The following is a 22681-nucleotide window of genomic DNA, read 5'->3' on the forward strand; positions in this document are numbered from 1 at the left end:
GAGACTTTCAAGACCCATCTGGATGCATTCCTGTGTGACCTGTGCTAGATTCTATGGTCCTGCTCTGGCAGGGGGTTGGACTTGATGATCTCTGGAGGCCCCTCCCAACCCTTCACATCCTCTGGATCTGTATGATCAGCCACCTCCCCATCTGCCTTTGGTAGCGCCTCAGTGGCTGGTTATCTCACAGCACAGTGACCTTACTTGTGCTCTTTGAACACTATCACATCTTCTGCAAGTTCTTTTTCAGCTGATGAGGAGTTTTTTGGATACCAGCCTGCTCCTCCAAGTGTACTTCAAGCCCTCAATACTTCATGTTACCTGCACACCTGACAGGTCCATAGTGCAACCTGCTAACTATTTGGGGGTTATTTAATCCAGTTCTTCTGCTACTGCACCATGAAGTTCATCATAACCAGGCTCAACTTGGAGGCTTCTCAGGTTGCTAATCACCCTGGCTAGCTAATTACCCTGTCACTAGGTATTCCCTTACTTCAGCCTGAGCTTTCACTGTTTTTCTTAGTGTGTTGTATGCATTAATCATGTGCTAGCCAATGGCCATTTCAGTGAATACTGATCCATGTGCTGTCCCTGGAAGCTTGATAAATCACTTCCTAAAAACCAGACAGGAACATTTATGGAGATGAAGTAAATGCCCACACTCCAGACTGAGCCCTTAACATCACTTCTGCTTCCATTCTGGTGAGCACATGAAGTCAAACACATTTTGGGGCCCAGGAGTGATGTTTCAGTTTCAGCCTCTGACCACACTGCCTCTGCCCAGCCACATGGACACTGCATTCACAGTTATCCCAGCATGGAATGGAATGGAATGGAATGGAATGGAATGGAATGGAATGGAATGGAATGGAATAGAGTAGAGTAGAATAGAATAGAATAGAATAGAATAGAATAGAATAGAATAGAATAGAATAGAATAGAATTAACCAGATTGGAAAAGACCTTTGAGATCATCAAGTCCAACCTATCACCCAACACCATCTAATCAACTAAACCATGGCACCAAATGCCTCAGCCAGTCTCTTCCTAAACACCTCCAGAGCACAAGCCCTATGAGGAGAGGCTGAGGGAGCTGGGATTGCTTAGCCTGGAGAAGAGGAGGCTCAGAGGAAAACTTATTGCTCTCTACAACTACCTGAAGGGAGGTTGTAGCCAGGTGGGGGTTGGTCTCTTCTGCCAGGCAACCAGCACCAGAACAAGAGGACACAGTCTGAAGCTGTGCCAGGGGAGGTTTAGGCTGGATGTTAGAATACATAGAATACATAGAATAAACCAGGTTGGAAGAGACCTTCAAGATCATCGCGTCCAACCCATCAACCAATCCAACACCGCCCAAACAACTAACCCACGGCACCAAGCACCCCGTCAAGTCTTCTCCTGAAAACCTCCAGTGATGGCGACTCCACCACCTCCCCAGGCAGCCCATTCCAATGGGCAATCACTCTTTCTGTATAGAACTTTTTTCTAACATCCAGCCTGAACCTCCCCTGGCGCAGCCTGAGACTGTGTCCTCTTGTTCTGGTACAGCTTGCCTGGGAGAAGAGACCAACATCCATCTGTCCACAACCTCCCTTCAGGTAGTTAGTTGCAGGTAGTTAGGAAGAAGTTCTTCATAGAAAGAGAGATTGGCCATTGGAAAGTGCTGCCCAGGGAGGTGGTGGAGTCATCATCACTGGAGGTGTTTAAAAAGGGTCTGGATTTGACACTTGGTGCCATGGTTTAGTTGATGAGATGGTGTTGGGTGATAGGTTGGACTTGATGATCTCAAAGGTCTTTTCCAACTTGGTTAATTCTGTGTTCTGCATACAGAGCTGGGTCACTGTGGACTTTCCTTTCCTTTGAAGTTTCACTTAAAGATTTCAGTTTTACTTTTCCTGCCTTTGTCCTGTTTGGTTTCTATTAAAAAAAAAAAAAAAGACACTTACAGCTTTCTGTGGCTTTCCAAGTGGTTAACTTACACTGAGCTGGAGGAGCACCACAAACCCTGCAATTGTGCTAGCTGGCAGCAGAGAAGACATCATGTTGTGGTGAGCATGTTCTCCTCCCACATGCTTGCTCTGCCTGTGTGTGTACCTATTGCTTTCCTGGCTGCCACCCAAATACAAACTGGCACAGGAGCCTCATTTGTGTGCCTAAGAAAAGGTCTCAGAGAGGATACACACCTGTGTGTATGCAAACATGTGTTTGTGTGACTAAACCTTATATTGCCTCCTCTACTCTGCACCTGGAGTACTGCGTCTGGGCTGGGCCAATCCCAAGCACAAATCCAGGCTGAGTGCAGAGTGGGTTGAGAGTAGCTTTGAATAAAGAGACTTGAAGAAAGAGGTTGATGAGAAGCTCACCATGAGCTGCCAGTGCAGTCATGCAGCCCAGAGGGCAAATCATATCCTGGGCTGCATCAAGAGGAGTGTGGCCAGCAGGGCAAGAGAGGGCATTGTGCCCCTTGATTCTGCTCTTGTGAGACAGGTTGGACTCTGCTCTTGTGAGACAGGTTGGACTTGATGATCTCTGAGGTCTTTTCCAACCTTATTCATTGTATGATTCTATGAAATCTATCCCTCTTCTGTGTACAAGAGCTAAAGACCCTTTTAAGCAAAAAAACCCACAGAAACTCTTTGAGCTTTTGTACTAGCTAAATAGGCCAGCTGTTGTTGGAGTGGTGTTCCAGCACCAGCCTTTATTCATTCTTCGAAAGGAGCTCCTGTGTTTCGCAGAGCTCTCCTCTTGTCTGTGCTCATCCGCACCTGATGCGGCTCATCCAGATGCAGCAGAGCACAAATCTGCATGCATTAGTTTCTGATTGCAGACCTTCAAGTGCAAGCCACTGGAAGTGTTTGTGTGCAGAGGATGGAGAGAATGCAACGATGGACACCTTAGATTTCCTCAGACAAGAAGGTGCATTTCATTACAGCACAGGGGTGGGAACCAGAACTCAAGAGAGGTTAGACTCTGCTGGGCCAGGAGTCCCCAGCACTGCCAGTGCTGATGAACTTGCTCTGTTCTGCATGGAATCATGGAATTGTCAGGGTTGGAAGGGACCTCAAGGATTATCTAGTTCCAACCCACCTGCCATGAGCAGGAGCACCTCACACTACATCAGGTTGCTCACAGCCACATCCAGCCTGGCCTTCAAAACCTCCAGGGATGAGGCTTCCACCACCTCCCTGGGCAACCTGTGCCAGTCTCTCACCACCCTCATGGGGAAGAACCTCTTCCTAACATCCAGTCTGAATCTACACATTTCTAGTTTTGCTCCATTCCTCCTAGTCCTATCACTACCCAACACCCTCAAAAGTCCCTCCCCAGCTTTCTTGTAGGCCCCCCTTCAGATACTGGAAGACCACAATAAGGTTTCCTCGGAGCCTTCTCCTCTCCAGACTGAATAGCCCCAACTCTCTGTCACAGAATCATAGAAATGCATAGGTTGGAAGGGACCTTAGATATCATCTAGTCCAACCTCCCTGCCATGGGAGCTAGACTTGGTTGCTCAAGGCCCTATCCAACCTGGCCTTGAACACTTCCAGAGATCCACAACCAATCTGGAGTCTCACTACCCTTCTACTGAAGAACTTCTTCCTAAGATCTGGTCTAAGCCTACTCTCCCTCAGCTTCAAACCATTCCCCTTTGTCCTATTGTTAGACACCCTTGTGAAAAGTCCTTCTCCAGCCTTCCACATACAGGACTTAACTTTATGACTTTAACTTTCTTTTCTCCAGCCTTTTGATCAGTTTGCTATTACAGAGTGTGTTGCTGTCATGGTAATTTGGAGGACAAACCAGCAACTCACTGAGGAGTTCCTTCTCTCCTGAACACTCCAAAATGATTCTACTGCATTTGGGGTGTTGGGGTTTTTTTTTGCTGTGTGCTTTTACCTTCAGTCTCCTTGAATCTCCCAGTGACTCTTGATAAAGGGATTGGGTTTTCATCATCTCTGGGATGAATTTTCATGGTATAACATTCCAGACAGCTGCAGGAGGCAGAGGGAAGCATATGCCTCTGTGTGTTGTAGCAAACTGCTCTGTATGTTGTGACAAGCAGAGCTCCCTGTGTCTCCTTTGCAATGCTGAATGGTCAGGAACGTTTAATCTTAAACAAAGCTGTGATGAAAACATTTGGGCTTCACATGATGAGGTTTTGCTGGGGAAAGATTAATTCCTTCCAGCTGTTTTAACTTTGTTATCTTGCATCTTCCATCATGTTTTGTGTTAGTCTGGGGGCTTTTAACTCCTGCCTTTGTGCTGGTGTCTGTCTCACTAGCTTCTTTAGGTTGCACATCTAAATGTGGGCTTTGGCAGTTTTGTGCCTATCTGAGGTCAGGCCACATGTTGAATACTGGGTTAAGTTTTGGGCCCATCACTACAAGAAGGACATTGAGGTACTGGAGCATGTCCAGGGAAGGGCAATGAAGCTGATAAAGGGTCTAGAGGAACAAATGAGGGAACTGGGATTGTTAAGTCTGGAGGAGGCTGAGAGGAGACCTCATTCCTCTCTACAACTACCTGAAAGGAGGTTGAAGGGAGGTGGAGGTTGGTCTCTGCTCTCTAGTATCAGGTGATGGCCTGCAATTGTGCCTGCAATTCTTTCCTGCAAGAGTACTCAGGCACTGGAACAGGCTGCCCAGGGAGGTGGTGGAGTCACCATCCCTGGAGGTGCTCAAGAAAAGTGTGGACGTGGCACCTGAGAACATGGTTTAATGACCATGGTGGTGTTAGGTTGATGGTTGGACTCAATGATCTGAGAGATCTTTTCCAACCAAAAGAATTGATGATGTGCCCTGGTAGATGTGGGAGGGTGAATGGCATTTGGGCAGGACCAGCTCTGGCTTGAAAGAAAATAGTTACAACTCATAGCAGGTAACTCCCAATTGGTTCTAACAGGTTACAGATATTGCTGGTTCTCTTAACTTGCTTGTTAGGACTCACTATGACATTTACCACGGGAAATGGCTGGCATCATGACATACTTGCCTAGGAGTACAATTCACAGTATTCACCTGACCACTTCATGTAAAGAAGAATGTGTTCCTCCTCAGATACAGTGCCTGGGTTAGACCCTTCACCCAATGAAGACATGGCTGCCTTTTGCTCATTTATTTCTTCACAGGCAGCAGAGCTGAGAGAGTGAGCTGAGTTGTTTTTCCATTTAATCATCTATGGAATTGCTAATTAAATTCCAATTGTGGGAGCTTTATTAATGGTAATGATGTGAAAGGCAGGAAAAATGCAGCTTGGTTTTTTCCAGCTCAGGGCTGAATGTGTGGAATTGACCATTAGAAGGAAGATGTTGTTTTAGTGGCTATTGAGCAATTCAAATCTGGAAATACTGAGGAGCACTTGGAATGCCAGAACATTATCTTCACCCTCCCTTTTCAGTCTATAACCAAAAGCCATTTCTGCAGCCTAATTGGCAGACTATCTTGAAGTGCTTTGTAACCCAATTAGCATCCAGAGGAGTAATAAAGCATTTGAGTAAATGGAAGTAATTTATCTTTAAGTGACTTGCAACACCATATTTGCAACAGTGGTGCCTGCTCCTTACAGCTGTTGCACTGATTGCTTGACTTTGGTGAGAAAACTGCTAATCTAACAGAAATATACTGCTCTTAATGAAGGCACGTTGGACAAGCTAAATTGCTGGCATGTTTTCTGGGTTGGCATAGTGTCCCAAATGCTTGTTAGTGTCATTTCTAAGACTTTATGGCTCTGTTTTTCTTCAGCTGGGTGATAAAGCCAAAGGGAAGTGTCAACCTCCTCTAGGTGTAGGCTCCTTACTGTCCAGAGCAACCAGGATTTGGGGCTGTACTGGCTTTGCCTTTGGCTTCGCTGTAGGTAAAAAGCTGCCCTTGTGAACACGTACAGGCTGTGCTGAGGGACTCCTCCAACGCTATCTTTGGGTTTCTGTGGGCAATAACTGTTGCCTTGGATCTGTAGCTGAAGCTACAGCCTTGGCCATCTTACCCAGACTACCTGACAGCCTTTGGGTAGAGCAAAAGCATGCAGGGAAGCTGGCAGCTCTGCACTGTTCTCATGGCACCTTCACAGAAAACTTGCTTCCAGCATTTCAGACACGTGTTGCCCTGTTGAAGTGTTGTCTTCAGGAGGATTCCAGCTTGCCTTAGCACGTGGGGTTACAGCTCATGAGGCTTTGCAGTAATGCTTAGCCTTCTGAATGGAAAGCTTTGTGACACCAGAGAGTTGCCCCCTTGCTTTTTATTTTGTCCCAAATATTTGGTGTATCTTGATGAAAACTTTCTCTTCATCACTAGTGTCATACATCAGGTGTTGTATTCACTTTGAAGATCTTTCTGAGGAGGCAGAATGAAATCTAGAGGTAGGGAAGGGGTTCACTTGGATCTGGAATGTCCCAATCTGCCCCAGTCCTGGGCTGCATCCCTTTTCAGCCACTGCTGGCTATCTAGCACAGCAGGCTGTCCTTGGAGCATTTGCTGTGCAAGGAAGTCCACTATCTTAGTACTGCTGCTAGTTCAGTGAGGGCAGTGAGAGACACCAGGGCAGGATGAAGAATGAAAACAGCTGAGAGATGGTGTCCTAAAAGATGTCCTCTGTGCCTGCTGTTGAGAAGGGCACACATGGGAAGTCATTACCTGTCTGGAGAGTGCTAGGTCCTGCTGGAGATGAGTATGTGTTGCCCTGTACCCTGCCAAAGTGGTGCCAGGAGTTTAGGGGAGATCCCTTTTGGGTACAAACCCCTAAGTCAGAAATGCTTGGTGACAGTGACCCATCACCACCCACTCTGTGACTGTTCTGATTACAGAGCAGTGCTGTGCTCTTGGGATTTGTCTGCCCTCCCCAAGGCATCTTTGGGTACACAACGTTGTGGTTGTCACAGCAGCAAATTACACAGCAAACGTTTGGGGAAAGGCTGGAGCTGCCAGAGGAGAAGTTAAGCAAAGGGGGAGAAAACAGAGCCTCAGGTGTGGTAGCTGTGGCTCTACTGCTCAGCAGAAGGGTGAGGGCAGCTTTTTGTTATGATAATTACCAGCATGTGCAGTGGGTTTGAGTAGCTGATTATACATCTGAGCTTTATTCTTGCCTCCCCTTTCTGCAGCTCTCCATGAATTCCCCAACGACATCTTCACGAATGAGGACAGGAGGCATGGAGCTGTGGTCCTGCACGTCCTGTGTGTAAGTCTTTTGGCTTTGCATTTCTTCTCCCACTGGTGTGGACAGGGCTGGCTGTGCTCACCTGGCTCTCCTGCCCACAAAGGCTTCTGCTCTCAGTTGTGATTGAGAGCTGACTGGTAACTGCACTGAGTGTAGCATACTTCTGTTGTATCTAAACGGCATGAGATTGAACACATCTAAGTGCCAGGTTCTACACATTGGCCACAACAACCCCATGCAGTGCTACAGGCTGGGGTCAGAGTGGCTGGAGAGCAGCCAGGCAGAGAGGGACCCGGGGGTACTGGTTGATAGTAGGCTGAACATGAGCCAGTAGTGTGCCCAGGTGGACAAGAAGGCCAATGGCATCCTGGCCTGTATCAGGAATAGTGTGGCCAGCAGGAGCAGGGAGGCCATTGTACCCTGTACTCAGCACTGGTTAGGCCACACCTTGAGTCCTGTGTCCAGTTCTGGGCTCCTCAGTTTAGGAAAGTTGTTGACTTGCTGGAATGTGTCCAGAGAAGGGCAACAAAGCTGGGGAGGGGTCTGGAGCACAGCCCTGGGAGGAGAGGCTGAGGGAACTTGGGTTGCTTAGCTTGGAGAAGAGGAGGCTCAGGGGAGACCTTCTTGCTCTCTACAACTAACTGAAGGGAGGTTGTAGCCAGGTGAGGGTTGGTCTTTTGTCCCAGGCAAGCAGCACCAGAACAAGAGGACACAGTCTCAAGCTGCACCAGGGGAGGTTTAGGCTGGATGTTAGGAAGAAGTTTGTCATAGAAAAAGAAATTGGCCCTTGGGATGTGCTGCCCAGGGAGGTGGTGGAGTCACCATCCCTGGAGGTGTTTAGGAAGAGTCTGGATGAGGCACTTGGTGCCATGGTTTAGTTGATTAGATGGTGTTGGATGATAGGTTGGACTCAGTGATCTCAGTGGTCTTTTTCAACCTGGTTAATTCTATTCTATTCATGTTAAACCCCTTGTAAAATCCCTTGTGTAGCCTGTGAGCTGCTGTCACACTCCTCTGAGTTCCTTTACTCCAGCCAGACCAGCTATGCTGAGGCTCTCAAGCAGCTGTGGTCTCCTGCCTTCTGCCACTAAACACAAAGGTGCTGCAGGGTTGGCAGGTTGAGGGAGAACATTCACACAGTTGCCTGTAAAATAAATCTTGTCCCTGGAAGTATCCCTCTGAAATCCTCATGGCACCCCTAATGGCGTAGCTGTAGGACAGAGAAATTGGAGTTTTGGTAGTTTTCTTGTTCAAAGTTATTTTCAACTGCATTAATTTTCAGCAGTTAAGTGGCTGCAGTGATTTTTCTTCCTGAATGTATTAAAGAAAAGCTTGTAACTTCTCATCTATTAGTTGCAGAGTGTCTTTGATCCTCTTGGGAATTCTGGAGGACGTCAGGCAGGCGAGGGATTTGCTTCAAAGTTCAGAAATGTGCCAAGAAGGCTTTTAATAGCTGCTATTTTAGGGACCTTACTGATAGCAGAAATCTGTGCAATTTTAGGCTTGGAGTGCTGTGATCTCAGCCCCAAGCAAGTCAGTGCAAGTGGGGTGCATGGGTAAGGTCTGTCTGGCTGCTGGATGCTTAGCTGGTGTTGGAGGAGCTTGTGGTCAGCAGCTGGGGGAAAGACTCCAAATCCATCCCTTGACTTGATTCTTGAATTAATAGATTCACAGAATGGTTTGGGTTAGAAGGGACCTTAAGGACAATGTAGTTCCAATACAGCTTCCACTAGACCAGACTGCTCAAAGTCTCATCCAACCTGGCCTTGAACACCTCCAGGGAGGGAGCATCCGCTACCTCCCTGGGCTGCCTCTTCCAATGTCTCACCACCCTCACTGTGAAGAATTTCTTTCTAATCTCCAGTCCAAATCTGCCCTCCTCAAGCTTCAATCCATTCCCTCTCATTATATCACTACAAATCCTCATAAAAAGTCTCTCTCCAGCTTTCTTGTAGGCTCCCTTCAAGAGAGGCTGCTGTGAGGTCTTCCTGGAGCCTTCTATTTTGTCCAGGCCAAACAACCCCAGCGTTGGGTAGATGAAGACAATTCTTTCCTCTTTTGATATCTCCTTCATTTAAGAAGAGCTGCCAAATTGGTACTTTGTGGGAGGAAGAGGCATTCTTATGCAGCCAAGAAAATACCCGCTTTTAATGAATGATTAAAAGCATTTAACAGTTTTCAGTCAGCTTAAATAAACAGCTTCTGTTAGCTACCTGCAGTGATTCATACTTGTGGACACTGGGTGACAGGCACCCCTTACCTCTGTGAGACAGGGGAGGGAAGTTGCTTCACATGAGTGATTTGTAAGGTTTTTGCTGATGGCAGAGGATGGAAGCTTTGGACATCACTGAAGTTTCTCTGGAAAAGCCTGGTGGGATGGACACTGGTTTTCCTCCCTGTCCAGCTGCAGGCTCTGCCTCTCCCCATGACTTTTTGAGCACAGAGCTGTTTCTTGTTTTCCCAGCTTTCTCTGGGCACACTGTGCCTGTGCACGACTGAGGTTGAGCTCCTGCCTTGTCAGAGCTCAGGCACGGAGTGCTGAGCAGTGGGCAGGGAGTGGAGGAAGCGGTGGGTGAAGAAGGTGCCTGCGCTTGGTGGTCCCTCCTGCTTCTCCTGTGCCATCACTCCGTGTAGCCATGGGAACGAGGTGCACCAGCGGGGCACCTGCTGCCTCCCTTGTGTGAGCTGCTTGGAAAATGTAGGTCACTCTGGATGGAGCCTGTCTTTATCTATTTTTGCACCCAGTCACAAGCAAGCCACATCTCATTTCAACAGCACAGAGCTGTCTCGTTAGGGTTATGATTTTCCAGTGCCCTGGGACATGCTTGGGTGTCTTGGTGCAGCTATACCTTGCTAGAGCTTGGGTGCCCCGGTGCATATATACCCTGGGTGCCCTGGGGCAGCCAGCTAGCTGGAGTTTGGGTGCCCCAATGCAGATATACCTTGGGTGCTCCAGTGCAGCCGGCCAGCTAGCTAGAGCTTGGGTGCCCTGGTGCATATATATCTTGGGTGCCCCAATGCAGCTAGCTAGAGCTTGGGTGCCCCAATGCAGATATACCTTGGGTGCCCCAGTGCAGCCAGCTAGCTTGGTGCTGAGCACCTCGTGATACCACAGACTGCTGCTGCTCCAAGAACTCAGTGGGTTCTTTGTTTGATGGGGGTTTATGTTTGATTTCTCTTCACTAACTGTGGTTTAGGTGGTTTTGTAATGCAGTTGGAATTGAGGCAAGCCCTGTACTCCATTACAGTGGTTTCGGTGATGGCCACTGGCTGTGCCCATGTGCCCAGGCAGGAAGTCTGTGTGGGAAGCAGCCAGTTTCAGTCACCTCTTCTTTTTCCAGCTCTCTGGGGAAGAAGGCAGGGCTGTGGGAGCTGCTGGCTCCTACAGCATGTAAGCTTTATTTTGAAGATTTTCTCGCTTTGGGTATGAAGCAATCTTCATGTGGGAAACTCAAAGGACCACAGGACAGACATGACAAAGTATCATTTATGCCCTGTGCAACAGAATGTGTATTTTGAGTAAGATATTTAATGCTCTGTGCAGAGATTGCAATGACTTCTCTGATGGTTCTTTGTTAGAATCATGATTTTAAAGTCAGTCCTAATGTATATCATTAATCTGGTATTTGTAATCCTTCTATGCAGCACACCTGGGTTGGGACAATCCCAAGCACAAATACAGGCTGGGTGAGGAGTGGCTTGAGAGCAGTCTTGAGGAGAAGGACTTGGGGTGTCAGTTGATGGAAAAACTCAACATGAGCCAGCAGTGGTTGCTGGCAGCCCAGAAGGCAGTCCTGTGTTGGGCTGCATCAAAAGAAGTGGGCCCAGAAGGATGGGGGAGGTTATTGTCCCCCTCTACCCTGCTCTCATGAGACCCCCATCTGGAGTACTGTGTCCAGTCCTGGTGCCCCCATCATAAGAAGGAGATGGAACTGCTGGAGTGGGTCCAGAGGAGGCCATGAAGATGATCAGAGGGCCAAAGAGCCTCCCCCATGGGGACAGGCTGTGAGAACTGGGGCTCTTCAGCCTAGAGAAGAGAAGGCTCCATGGAGACCTTGTAGTGGCCTTCAAGTACCTGAAAAAGGCCTAGGAGAAAGCTGGGAAGAGAGTCTTGACAAGGGCTTGTACTGCTAGGATGAGAGGGAATGGATTGAAGCTTGAGGAGGGCAGATTTAGACTGGATTGTTAGGACTCTTCCAACCTGGTCTGGTCTGTTCTGTTCTGTTCTGTTCTATTCTATTCTATTCTATTCTATTCTATTCTATTCTATTCTATTCTATTCTATTCTATTCTATTCTATTCAGTTGAGGATGTCCCTGCTTAGTGCAGAGGGGGTTGGACTAGATGACCTTTAGAGATCCCTTCCAGCCCAAATCATTCTATGATTTTTCTATGATTTTAAGAAGCAATGAGACTCTGCTGATTTCTGAAGTTACTTAAATGGAAGCTGATAGAATCATAGAATTGTTAGGGCTGGAAGGGACCTCAAGGATTATGTAGTTCCAACTTCCCTGCCATGAGCAGGGACACCTCACGCTGGATCAGGTTGCTCAGAGCCACTTCCAGCATGGCCTTAAAAACCTGCAGGGATGAGGCTTCCACCACCTCCCTGGGCAACCTGTGCCAGTGTCTCACCACCCTCATGGGGAAGAACTTCTTCCTCACATCCAAGCTGAATCTACCCATTTCTATGTTTTTTTCCATTCTCCCTAGTCCTATCACTCCCTGACACCCTCAAAAGTCCCTCCCCAGCTTTCTTGTAGCCCCCTTCAGATACTGGAAAGTCACAATTAGGTCTCCTCAGAGCCTTCTCTTCTCCAGACTGAATAGCCTCAACTCCCTTAGTGAGTGCTCATAGGAGAGGTGCTCCCTAGTCTAGTATCTAGTCCCTAGACACCCCCTAGTCAACTGCAAAATGCTAAAGCCATGCTGTTGGCATTCTCCACAGTTGACGTACACAAGACACTTGCTCAGCCTGATGCTGTCTTCCCTCTTTCCACATGCAATAGCCTGGGCTGGTGTCTGGACTCGATCTCTCGGAGACTGACTTGACATAAGATTCAAGTTTTTGGTTGTGTTCCTGCTGGCCCAAACTCTGGGCATTATTTTGTTTGTTTCTTTGAAAACCAAACAAAACCCCACAAAAAAAAAAAAACCCAAAACAAACAAACAAACAAAAAAAACCCTAAACCACAAAAAACTTGTAAGGAAGTCCCAACTGTTGTCCTCATGTGTTCATTTATCAAGAGCAGTTGTCAGTGTTTTAGTTTGTGAACCAAGCTGTTTTCTAGCCCTGTACTCCTTGGATTTGGGGCACTTAATGCTGGTTTGTGCTCAAGCCAGTTAAATAAAATCAGGGAGGGCTCCCAGCCAGCAGATTTGTGACAACAATGAGGTCATTAAAAACAAATGCTCAAGCATGTAAGTCAGTTTGAGTCCAGCCTGATCTGTTTTATCAGCCTGGTGTTAAGATTTGCTGAAGTCACCTACAATAATCTGACTGAAGCCAGGTGCTGGCACAGTGCCTTCAGCAGACACAGCAGCATGGCATTCCTCACTGCCTCCAGGAGGATTATGGAGAGCAGGACAGCAGTTCCTTCACATTGATTGTTTTAGTCCCTGCTCATTTGATTAGGTGGTGTTGGATGATAGGTTGGACATGATGATCTTGAAGGTCTCTTCCAACCTATTCTATTCTATTCTATTCTATTCTATTCTATTCTATTCTATTCTATTCTATTCTATTCTATTCTATTCTATTCTATTCTATTCTATTCTATTCTATTCCCCTTTTTGCCTTTTCCCTTGTACCTGATCCTATAAATGTCTAGTCTTGTGGACAGAAGAAAATTCCCCTATTTGGGTTGTGGTTGTGCTCTCTTGGAATCAGAACACAATGAGGTTCATGGAGTCATAGAATGGTTTAAGTTGGAAGGGAGCTTAAAGATCATCTAGTTCCAACCCCACTGCCATGGGCAGTGACACCTTCCACTAGACCAGGTTGCTCAAAGCCTCGTACAAACTGGTCTTGAACACCTCCAGGGAGTGGGCATCCACAGCCTCTCTGGGCAACCTGCTTTAGTGCCTCCCCACCCTCACTGGAAAGAATTTCTTCCTAATCTCCAGTCTAAATCTACCCTCTTCAAGCTTCAATCCATTCCCTCTTGTCTTATCACAACAAACCCTTGTAAAAAGTCCCTTCCCAGCTTTCTGTAGGCCCCAGGAAGGGACTTTTTACAAGGGCTGGTAGTGTAGCTTTTGTAACTGCCATGGACGTGCCTCGTTGTTCATAGCCTGGAGAAGAGAAGGCTCAGAGGAGACCTTATTGCTATCTACAACTACCTGAAGGGAGATTGTAGCCAGGTGGGGGTTGGTCTCTTCTCCCAGGCAACCAGCACCAGAACAAGAGGACACAGTCTCAGGCTGTGCCAGGGGAGGTTTAGGCTGGTGGTTAGGAGGAAGCTCTACATAGAGAGAGCGATTGCCCATTGGAATGGGCTGCCCGAGGAGGTGGTGGAGTCACCATCACTGGAGGTGTTCAGGAGGAGACTTGATGGGGTGCTTGGTGCCATGGGTTAGTTGATTAGGTGGTATTGGATGATAGGTTGGACACGATGATCTTGAAGGTCTTTTCCAACCTGGTCTATTCTATTCTATGTTTGCATAGGTGAAACTTTCACTCCCTTACATCATTTGACTGCTTGTTTAAAGATTTTCCTCAACTGGAACTGATGGGCATTTTGCACCTGATGTCCATCCAGGCTGGTTGTGTTCCTGGTGAGCACTGCCTGTGACACAAACTTCACCTGGCCTGCCAGAATGCTAAGAACACACAGGAGGCAAAGGCTGTGCCTGTGTCCCAAGCGTGGAGGCAGATGCTGAAGTGACCTGGTTTGGCTTTCAAGCATGTGCTTGTTTGGTTTGTTGTCTCCTCTCCATCCCCATTGGCTTGCCCTCCTTGGGGAGACCTTGGCTACTGCAGCAGCAGCAGCAGATTGCAGGAAGCCCAAGCAACCGTATGATGCCCAGCGCTCTGGGACTGTCGGTTATGTCATCTGTAGAGGATATGCTCAACTTACAGGGCTGTTGATGTACAGATTAGTGTTCATGAACTGCATTACTGTGTGTTTGGGGAGGAAAATGATGGCCTGGCCCACTGCAGATTAATGTGATTAGCAGATCAAAACATCCAGGCTGAAGTTGGGCCCTCGCTATCCATTGTGTTTCAATGGGATTTGGCCATGCCACTCTCTGGGGCTTTCCCTGATCCTTCTTCCTACGATGCACAACCTCTGTGAGCCTTCTGATTCCTTTATCTCTGTTGATACAGTTATCTGGTGGTATCATGTTAGCTGCTAATGCTCCCTCTACAAGTTCAAGGTCTCTGCTGTACCCAGCAGAGCTGGGGATCTGGAATTCTGCTCATGTTTGTGGTCCTCTGGACCATTTTGCCACTGCAAAAGGCTATGTGCCTACATGACGTTAATTTGTGTTTATGAGCAGTGACAGAGGAGCACAGAAACTGTCCTGAGTGACAGTGTGGAAGTGGATAGATTCAGAATGGATGTTAGGAATAATTTCTTCACCATGAGGGTGGTGAGACACTGGAACAGGCTGCCCAGGGAGGTGGTAGAAGCCTCACGCCTGGAGGTTTTTAAGGCCAGGCTGGATGTGGCTCTGAGCAACCTGATCTAGTGTGAGGTGTCCATGCTCATGGCAGGGGGGTTGGAACTAGATGATCCTTGAGGTCCTTTCCAAACCTAACAATTCTGTGATTCTATCAGCTTCCATTTAAGTAACTTCAGAAATCAGCAGAGTCCCATTGCTTGTTCCTTCAACACATACAGGTCTGTGCTCACAGGCACCAAGGGAGGAGCAGGTTTAGCACCAGCAGAGGCAGCTGAAGCCTGTTCCACTTGAAAACAGGGAGGCTGGAATTAGATGATCCTTGAGGTCCTTTCCCACCCTGACAATTCTATGATAGCTTGTAAGAACCTTTGGATAACTAGTTTATATCTTTCTATTACATCCCCAGAGAGGCCTGTGAATTCTTCTTGCAAGAGCATTTTATTTTTTAAAGAAGGTCTGTACCAAACCTGAGCTGAGTTGGGACACTGCAGTTTGTTTCTGTGTGATGATCTCCAGACTCAACATTTGCTCTCTTCTCTTGCAGGCCGTGTATATGTTTTATGCTTTGGCGATTGTCTGCGATGATTTCTTTGTCCCTTCATTGGAGAAGATTTGTGAAGTAAGTATGAGAAGATGTTGCTTAAGCTCCTGTGCTGCTTTAGCCACCTCACAGCCCCATAATGTGATCAGATATTTATTGCTGCCCACGAGTGTTCTCCATGCTTCTTGTTTAGTTACTCAACGCTGCGTGCGTGCATTCGCATAGCTTCTTGCCCTCCCTTGCAGGAGATGAGCTGGGAGCCTGCTGGTGGGGAAACTTGGCTGATGCTCCTTCTTACAGCTAGGAGTTGTCTCTTGAGTATATGCATCATACCACTTCTTGAAAATGGAGGCAATTATTAGTAGTACCTTTCTGACACCCAATGGTATCCTGGGGGGCATGAAGAAGATTGTGGCCAGCATGTCAAGGGAGGTTCTTCTTTCCCTCTGCTCTGCCCTGGTGAGACCACATCTGGAGTATTGTGTCCAGTTTTAGATCCCCAGTTTAAGAGGGACGGGGATATACTCGAGAGTGTCCAACAGAGGCTATGAGGATAATGAAAGGATCTGAACCCCTGTCTGATGAGGAAGGGCTGAGACCTGGGACTGTTTAGCTCAGAAAAGAGAAGACTGAGAGGAGATCTTACTAATGTTTGTAAATATCTGATGGGTTGGTGTCAAGAAGAAGGAGCCATTCTCTTTTCAAAGGTGTCCTATGATAGAACATGGGACAATGGATACAAGCTGGAACACAGAAAGTTCTACCTCAACATGAGATAAAACTTCTCTACTGTGAGGGTGCTGATGCCCTGGAGCAGGCTACCCAGAGGGGTTGTGGAGTTGTCTCCTCTGGAGACTTTCAAAACCCACCTGGGCACATTCCTGTGTGGTCTATCCTAGGTGACCCTGCTTTGGCAGGAGGATTGCACTAGATGATCTCTAGAGGTCCCTTCCAACCCCTACCATTCTGATTCTATAATGCAGTAGAAGAAAAGCATTCTGTAGAGCAATGACTTCCAAATTCAGCCCCATACTATGATGCTAGCAGCAGTGAGGGTTTCCAGATAATAGGCCCAGGGGAGCTTGTTAGCTTGTCCTGTGCTCTGCTGCTCCCCACTGAGATTCTCCTGCCCTTGAGTTAGGGATCCAGCTATGAGAGACTGTGAGAGGGTTGGGAAGCTGTTTGTTGCCCATGTAGGGAAGAGTGCTTTAGTTCAGTTAAGGCTTTGGATGTGTCACTCAGTTCTGCTTGGACCTGGAAGATGACAACCCCTTATTGATTGACTTTTGCATGGAAATACTGATCCATGCAGTGCTTCTGAGTTTCCTGTACCATTAACTTAAAACTTAGAAACCTCCCAAGTGTTAGACTGGGAAAGAAAAAAATGCACAAGAAAATGTAGCTGTGTTTTGCATTTAAAACCACAAACCAAATAACCACCCAGGGGAGGAAGGGATGCTCAGCTCTCAGCTGGCTGCCTGAGAGCTGGGTCCTGCTCCTGTGTGTGTCCTGGCCCCATAGGACTGGGATTCTGTGCTTCACTCATGCTTCCACAGCCCAGCTGGTGAGGACCTGCTTCTGGTGCAGCCACTGGCAGGGAGCACCCTGAGCAGACCATGCCAGAGCTGGCTTTGGCTGATGGGCTTTGGTTAGAAATGAAGTCCTGGTTTAGGTTCAGGACACTGTAGATGTGCAGCATGCTCATAGCCTTTCAGCTTGGCTTGTGTGGTGCCCACTGCAAGAGTTCACAGGCTGATGGCTCTTCAGCTGCTCCAACCATTCACACTCTGATGGTTGCTGTGGCCTCACTTTTGTTTCTCTTGGCATATGTCTCTTCAAAGACACTTGGCCCCACCCTTACTTGACAGAAGTCAAAACCTCTGGTGACTTAGCCCAGTAAAAATCATGGATCTTGTACTTTCAAAGTCATGAGTTTCATACCTTGTGTTGTGTTGGGATAAGTTGTAAAGCAGCAGGACAGATAGGTCAGCAGGTCAGATAGGTCAGCTGTAAAGAAGCTCTTAAACACATCCACCACTTATGAGGGACTCTGTCCTATTTTTTTTTAAATGAGGTTGACATACTGAAATTTTAGCAGACAAGGAGTATGTTTTAAGCTAGATCAGCTTGGACAGCTACAGGGTGAACACAGCCCCTGTGCCTGAAGTGACTGGGAGCCCTCTCCAAGGTCTGTCTCAGGCAATGAAGTCTTTGCATGTAGAAAATATGGTTTGGTCTTGCCAGTTAGATGTCTCTCTCAGCTGGAGGAGGCACCTGCCAATCTGCCTGGCCGTAAGTGTCACTCATCAGGGCACTGGCACGGCCTGGGCCTGGGAGGAGGTGTGGGATGTGGCAGGAGAAATCATTTGTGCTGACAGCTCTGATGGAAGTGTCCTCTAAGCTAACCTGATATTTGTAGTTCAGCACCCTGCCATACAAGCCTTTTTTACATCATAAAAAAAGCAAAAAAGGCCTCAGGAAATGCTACTGTTTGGGTGCCTGAGGATTCAGGCAACCACAGGGGGACAAGGCTGGAGCTTCTGTCCTGCTAAGCTGCTGCACTATAGGGCTGAATCTAGGGAAAGCCACTGTAAGGTTCAGGAGAGGGAGTGGAGAGGTTGCTGTGGAAGTGAGGATGGAAGATGCTGGAGTTGTAGACCTACCAAGTTATTTAACCTCCCCTCTCCACCTGCCCTAGAAGGTTAGCTCTAGAGGTGCACGTGTCAGAATGATGGTTCTGCCAAATTCTCAGTTGTGTTTGGGTTTGTACAGACATCTGATGCCTAAAAACCAAACACTCTGCCTGCGTGACTTCAACAGAGTGTTTACAACCCCCTGGTCCTAAAAGGTTACTTTCACTTGAATAGATCTTTATTTTTTGGCTGTTTCATAGAATGGCTTAGGTTGAAAGGGACCTTAGAGATCATCTACTCCAACCTCCCTGACATGAGCAGGGACACCTCTCAATTAGACTCAGCTGCTCAAGGCCATGTCCAGCCTGCCTTGGACACCTCCAGGGAGGGGGCATCCACATCAACCTACTCTCCCTCAGTTTAAAACCATTCCCTCTTTTCCTGTTGCTACACACCCTTAGGAAAAGTTCCTCTGCAGCCTTTCTGTAGGTTCCTTTCAGGTACTGGAAGGCAGCTATGAATCTTCTATATGAGTCTTCTCTTCCCGAGGCAGAGCAGCCCCAGCTCCCTCAGCCTATCCTCATAGCAGAGGTGCTGCAGCCCTCAACACATCTTTGTGGCCCTTGATTTTCTTCTCAGAGTTACAAATACCTCTCATGTACTTTAATGGTTCTGAACCATTGTGTTACCCAAGACCACCAATAAAATAAGATGATAATAAAAAATTTCATTCAGTTGTGTGTGAAAAAGAAAATTGGTGGTAGAGCAGTGTGCCCAGGTGGCCAAGAAGGCCAATGGCATCCTGGCCTGCATCACAAACAGTGTGGCCAGCAGGAGCAGGGAGGTCATTCTGCCCCTGTACTCAGCACTGGTTAGGCCACATCTTGAGCACTGTGTCCAGTTCTGGGCTCCTCAATTTAAGAAGGACATTGAGATACTTGAATGTGTCCAGAGAAGGGCAACAAGGCTGGGGAGAGGTCTGGAGCACAGCCCTATGAGGAGAGGCTGAGCGAGCTGTGGCTGCTCAGCCTGGAGAAGAGGAGGCTCGGGGAAGACCTTCTTGCTGTCTACAACTACCTGAAGGGAGGTTGTAACCAGATGGGGGTTGGTCTCTTCTCCCAGGCAACCAGCACCAGAACAAGAGGACACAGTCTCCAGTTGTGCCAGGGGAGGTTTAGGCTGGATGTTAGGAAGAAATTCTTCCCAGAAAGAGAGATTGGCCATTGGAATATGCTGCCCAGGGAGGTGGTGGAGTAACCATCACTGGAGGTGTTCAAGAGGGGATTGGATGTGGCACTTGGTGCCATGGTTTAGTAGTCATGAGGCCTTGGGTGGCAGAAGGGCTTGATAATCTTTGAGGTCTCTTCCAACCTTACTGATTCTGTGATTCTGATGAGAGCAGATCCTCCTAGCATTGCTCACACCAACTAATTATCTCCCCACAAGAGCATATAGGCTGCCCTGGAGAGCTAGGGCTGCTCTGTGAGGGAGAAGACCACCTGACTCCTCCTCCATTCCATGATGAGATCAGACCTGGGATGTTTTCAAGGGTGGTCAATAGTTTTAAGACACACAAAAAAATAATCTTTAGAGGTAGGGGGAAGAGACCTGGTTGGCAGGAGTTCACATCTAAGAGGTTTTGGAGGGTATGGCAGTAAATGTTACGTGCTTAGCATGCCAACAACTCTACATGGTCATAACTTGCTTCTGACCTAAGATCCTCAGTAATCCAACTACCTCCTACTGTTGTGTCCAGCACAAGAAGAACTCAGACCTCCTGCCTGAAGGCTTTTCTGGTCTTGGAGATGAACCAATAGTTATTCTCCAGGTGCTCACAGCTTAGCAGCATGAATTGTAGAAGAAATGCCCTTTCCCTGGCTTAGCTTCATCGAGTTTGGGAAGCAGTTGTGGAGTTTAAACCAAGAAAAGGGTTGTGCTCCCAAATGTGCGTGTTGAGATGAGCATTTATTCCCAAACACTTGCTGTGGTAGATGTTTGTATTCTTCCTGAGTTCAGATGTACTCACAATAAAGCCCTAATTTTCACTTGTTCTCTAAACCAGTTTGTCATCTTGCCTAGCTCCTCTCTGTTATTGGTGTCACCAAGTGTTTACAGGACGGAACTAACGTCATATGTCAATTGCAACCGTTTGTCTGCAAATGCCAGGGAAGATGTTTTTGCCTCCTAGTGTAGGAGGCACTGTGTGTTCTGCTCTGAGTCATCCTGTGCATTGCAATAAATTAGCTAGCAACTGTCCTCAAGGAACCTGCCATGGCTTTAAATTAAACCATCCCCACGAAGTCAGCGCAGCTGGGTTCCTTGGCTGATGGTCTTCCCTTCCAGAAGGCACCACCGAGCTGCAGCCTGACCGCTGTGGGATCAAGAGAATTAACCAGGTTGGAAGAGACCTTTGAGATCATAGAGTCCAACCTATCACCCAACACCATCTAATCAACTAAACCATGGCACCAAGTGCTGCATCCAGTCTCTTCTGAAACATCTCCAGTGATGGTGATTCACCACCTCCCTGGGAAGCCCATTCTAATGGCCAGTCTCTCTTTCTATGAAGAACTTCTTCCTAACTTCCAGCCTAAACCTCCCCTGGCACAGCTTGAGACTGTGTCCTCTTGTTCTGGTGCTGGTTGCCTGGGAGAGAAGACCAACCCCCACCTGGTTACAACCTCCCTTCAGGTAGTTGTAGACAGCAAGAAGGTCTCCCCTGAGCCTCCTCATCTCCAGGCTGAGCAGCCACAGGTCCCTCAGCCTCTCCTCACAGGGCTGTACTCCAGACCTCTCCCCAGCCTCGCTGCCCTTCTCTGGACACATTCAAGTATCTCAATGTCCTTCTTAAACTGAGGAGCCCAGAACTGGCCACAGGTCTCAAGGTGTGGCCTAACCAGTGCTGAGTACAGTGGCATAATGACTTCCCTGCTCCTGCTGGCCACACTATTTCTGATACAGGCCAGGATGCCATTGGCCTTCAGATTTCTGCTGGGGAAAGGTCCCCACTACCCTCAGCCACTTGCTCGTACAGCAGCAGGCGCCAACTTACACGCGTGTGAGCAAGGTAGCTTTGTGTAGTAACAGCTCAGCAGTTGAGGGCTGCATGATGGGGGGTGGCTTTTTTTAGCTCCTCATTAAGCCAGGGAAGATGCCAGCAAGGCGTGTGTGGTTTTTAACAGCCTTGTCATGTTTGCTGAACAGCCACTTGTGCAGATGGAGCAGTGGGAATGCAGAGAACATTAAGGAAGTAATTAACCAACTAAATCTTAGGAAACAGCATATGCTGGGGAAGTTTTCACAGAGTTGGGTTTCATGGAGTAGGGTGGTTTTGGTGGTTTTTTTTATAGAGTAGGGTTTTTCCCTACCAGAAACCCCTGTTCTTTAGGTAGTCCCTGGGCACCGCTAGGGGAAGTCTGTGGGAGGTAAATATCTGCAGTGGTGAAAGGGAATGAGGAGAGGTTAAATCTTCAAGGCTGAAACCATGCCAGGGGAAGGCTGCTGGACATGAACCAAGCCTGAGCTCCTGCCCTACTCTTTATGGGCATAAGTAGGTGAGATAAGATGTGTCTTGGTGGGGTCATGGAGGAGACAAAGAGCTGAATCTGCCTTGCTGTTGGCCAGAGTACTGCTCCTTCTCTCCTCACAGGATATCAGAGCCACAACCTGTGCTGCCTATCAGGAGGTGCTAACATAAGTGCCCGTGGTGACTTTTTTCCCCCCTGTACTTAATCTGTATTAACATAAAACTTGATGCAGATTGGCAGCTCTCTTGGCAGAGAATTTGATGTTTCTAGTGGAATTTCTTCAGCCTCTTGGTGTTGTAATCAATGACTCTGCTCTGTTTTTCTGCAGCGCTTGCATCTTAGCGAAGATGTGGCTGGGGCAACTTTCATGGCAGCGGGAAGCTCTGCTCCTGAGCTGTTCACATCTGTCATAGGTAACTAACCTGCTGCTGCTTCTTGAAACCTCTGCATTTCTCTGGCTTGTTTTTTCTGAGTTGAAATGGGGTTGCTAAGTGCCTGTAACGTTTGTTATAATGCCTGGCCCTTCCCTCGTAGGCACACACAGGAGTATTTGTGGGGAATCCTCGCTAGAGGAAGTGGCTCTGCAGAAGTGCCAATATCCCACAGTACTTGGAAGTGGTTTGATGTGGCCACATCACACCAGGGCCAGTTGCTGGTTCACCCTCACTGCCCCTTGGTCTGCCTTGCTGTGGCACAGCCCATCTGTACAGCAATGAGCTCTGCAGGTGCAGCCTTCTCCCCTCCTGTCTGCCCTCCCTTGCTGTCTGCCATGACTTTTCCAGGATGCAGCATGAAAGGTTGTACCCCCAGCCTTCTGCCTGGCACCCAGGCAAAGTCTTTGTGTCCTCAGCTGGAGGTTAATTGCTATCACCTCCATTCTGGTTAGTCTTCTAACACTGCTTCCCTCTGGGAAAGGCAGGATGGGGAGGGGAAGAGGATTTGAAATGGTTTCTCACGGCAACAGGTTGGTCAGAACATCAGAGTACCACAGCAACTCTCTGCTTATGGGAAGTGTGATCAAGGGTTTCAGCAGTCCTTAAGTCTGTGAAACCCGAGAATCTCCTTCAGCAGCCTTGAGCTAAAAGGAGACTGCAGTCAGCTGTAATAAAATGATGCTGTATGGATGCTACCTGGTGCAAGGCCAAGGGTTCTTGCAGTTTCACTCATCCACTTCACTGTTGGTAGGTAATTATCAGAGCAGCAGT

The 22681-nt window shown here is 47.8% G+C and overlaps 1 protein-coding gene across 1 annotated transcript in view; it reads left to right on the top strand.

The window, feature by feature from the left end:
- The window catches only part of SLC24A3 (solute carrier family 24 member 3), a 208390-nt gene that overhangs the window by 114497 nt on the left and 71212 nt on the right, over positions 1 to 22681 (top strand). The window contains exons 3-5 of the mRNA XM_054179720.1: positions 7091 to 7167; positions 15320 to 15394; positions 21805 to 21889. Of these exons, the coding sequence (XP_054035695.1) occupies positions 7091 to 7167; positions 15320 to 15394; positions 21805 to 21889 (237 nt within the window). The remainder of the gene's footprint in view (positions 1 to 7090; positions 7168 to 15319; positions 15395 to 21804; positions 21890 to 22681) is intronic.

Source organism: Dryobates pubescens, chromosome 3 (genome assembly GCF_014839835.1).
Source record: "Dryobates pubescens isolate bDryPub1 chromosome 3, bDryPub1.pri, whole genome shotgun sequence".
In the NCBI taxonomy this organism is placed as follows: Eukaryota; Metazoa; Chordata; class Aves; order Piciformes; family Picidae; genus Dryobates; species Dryobates pubescens.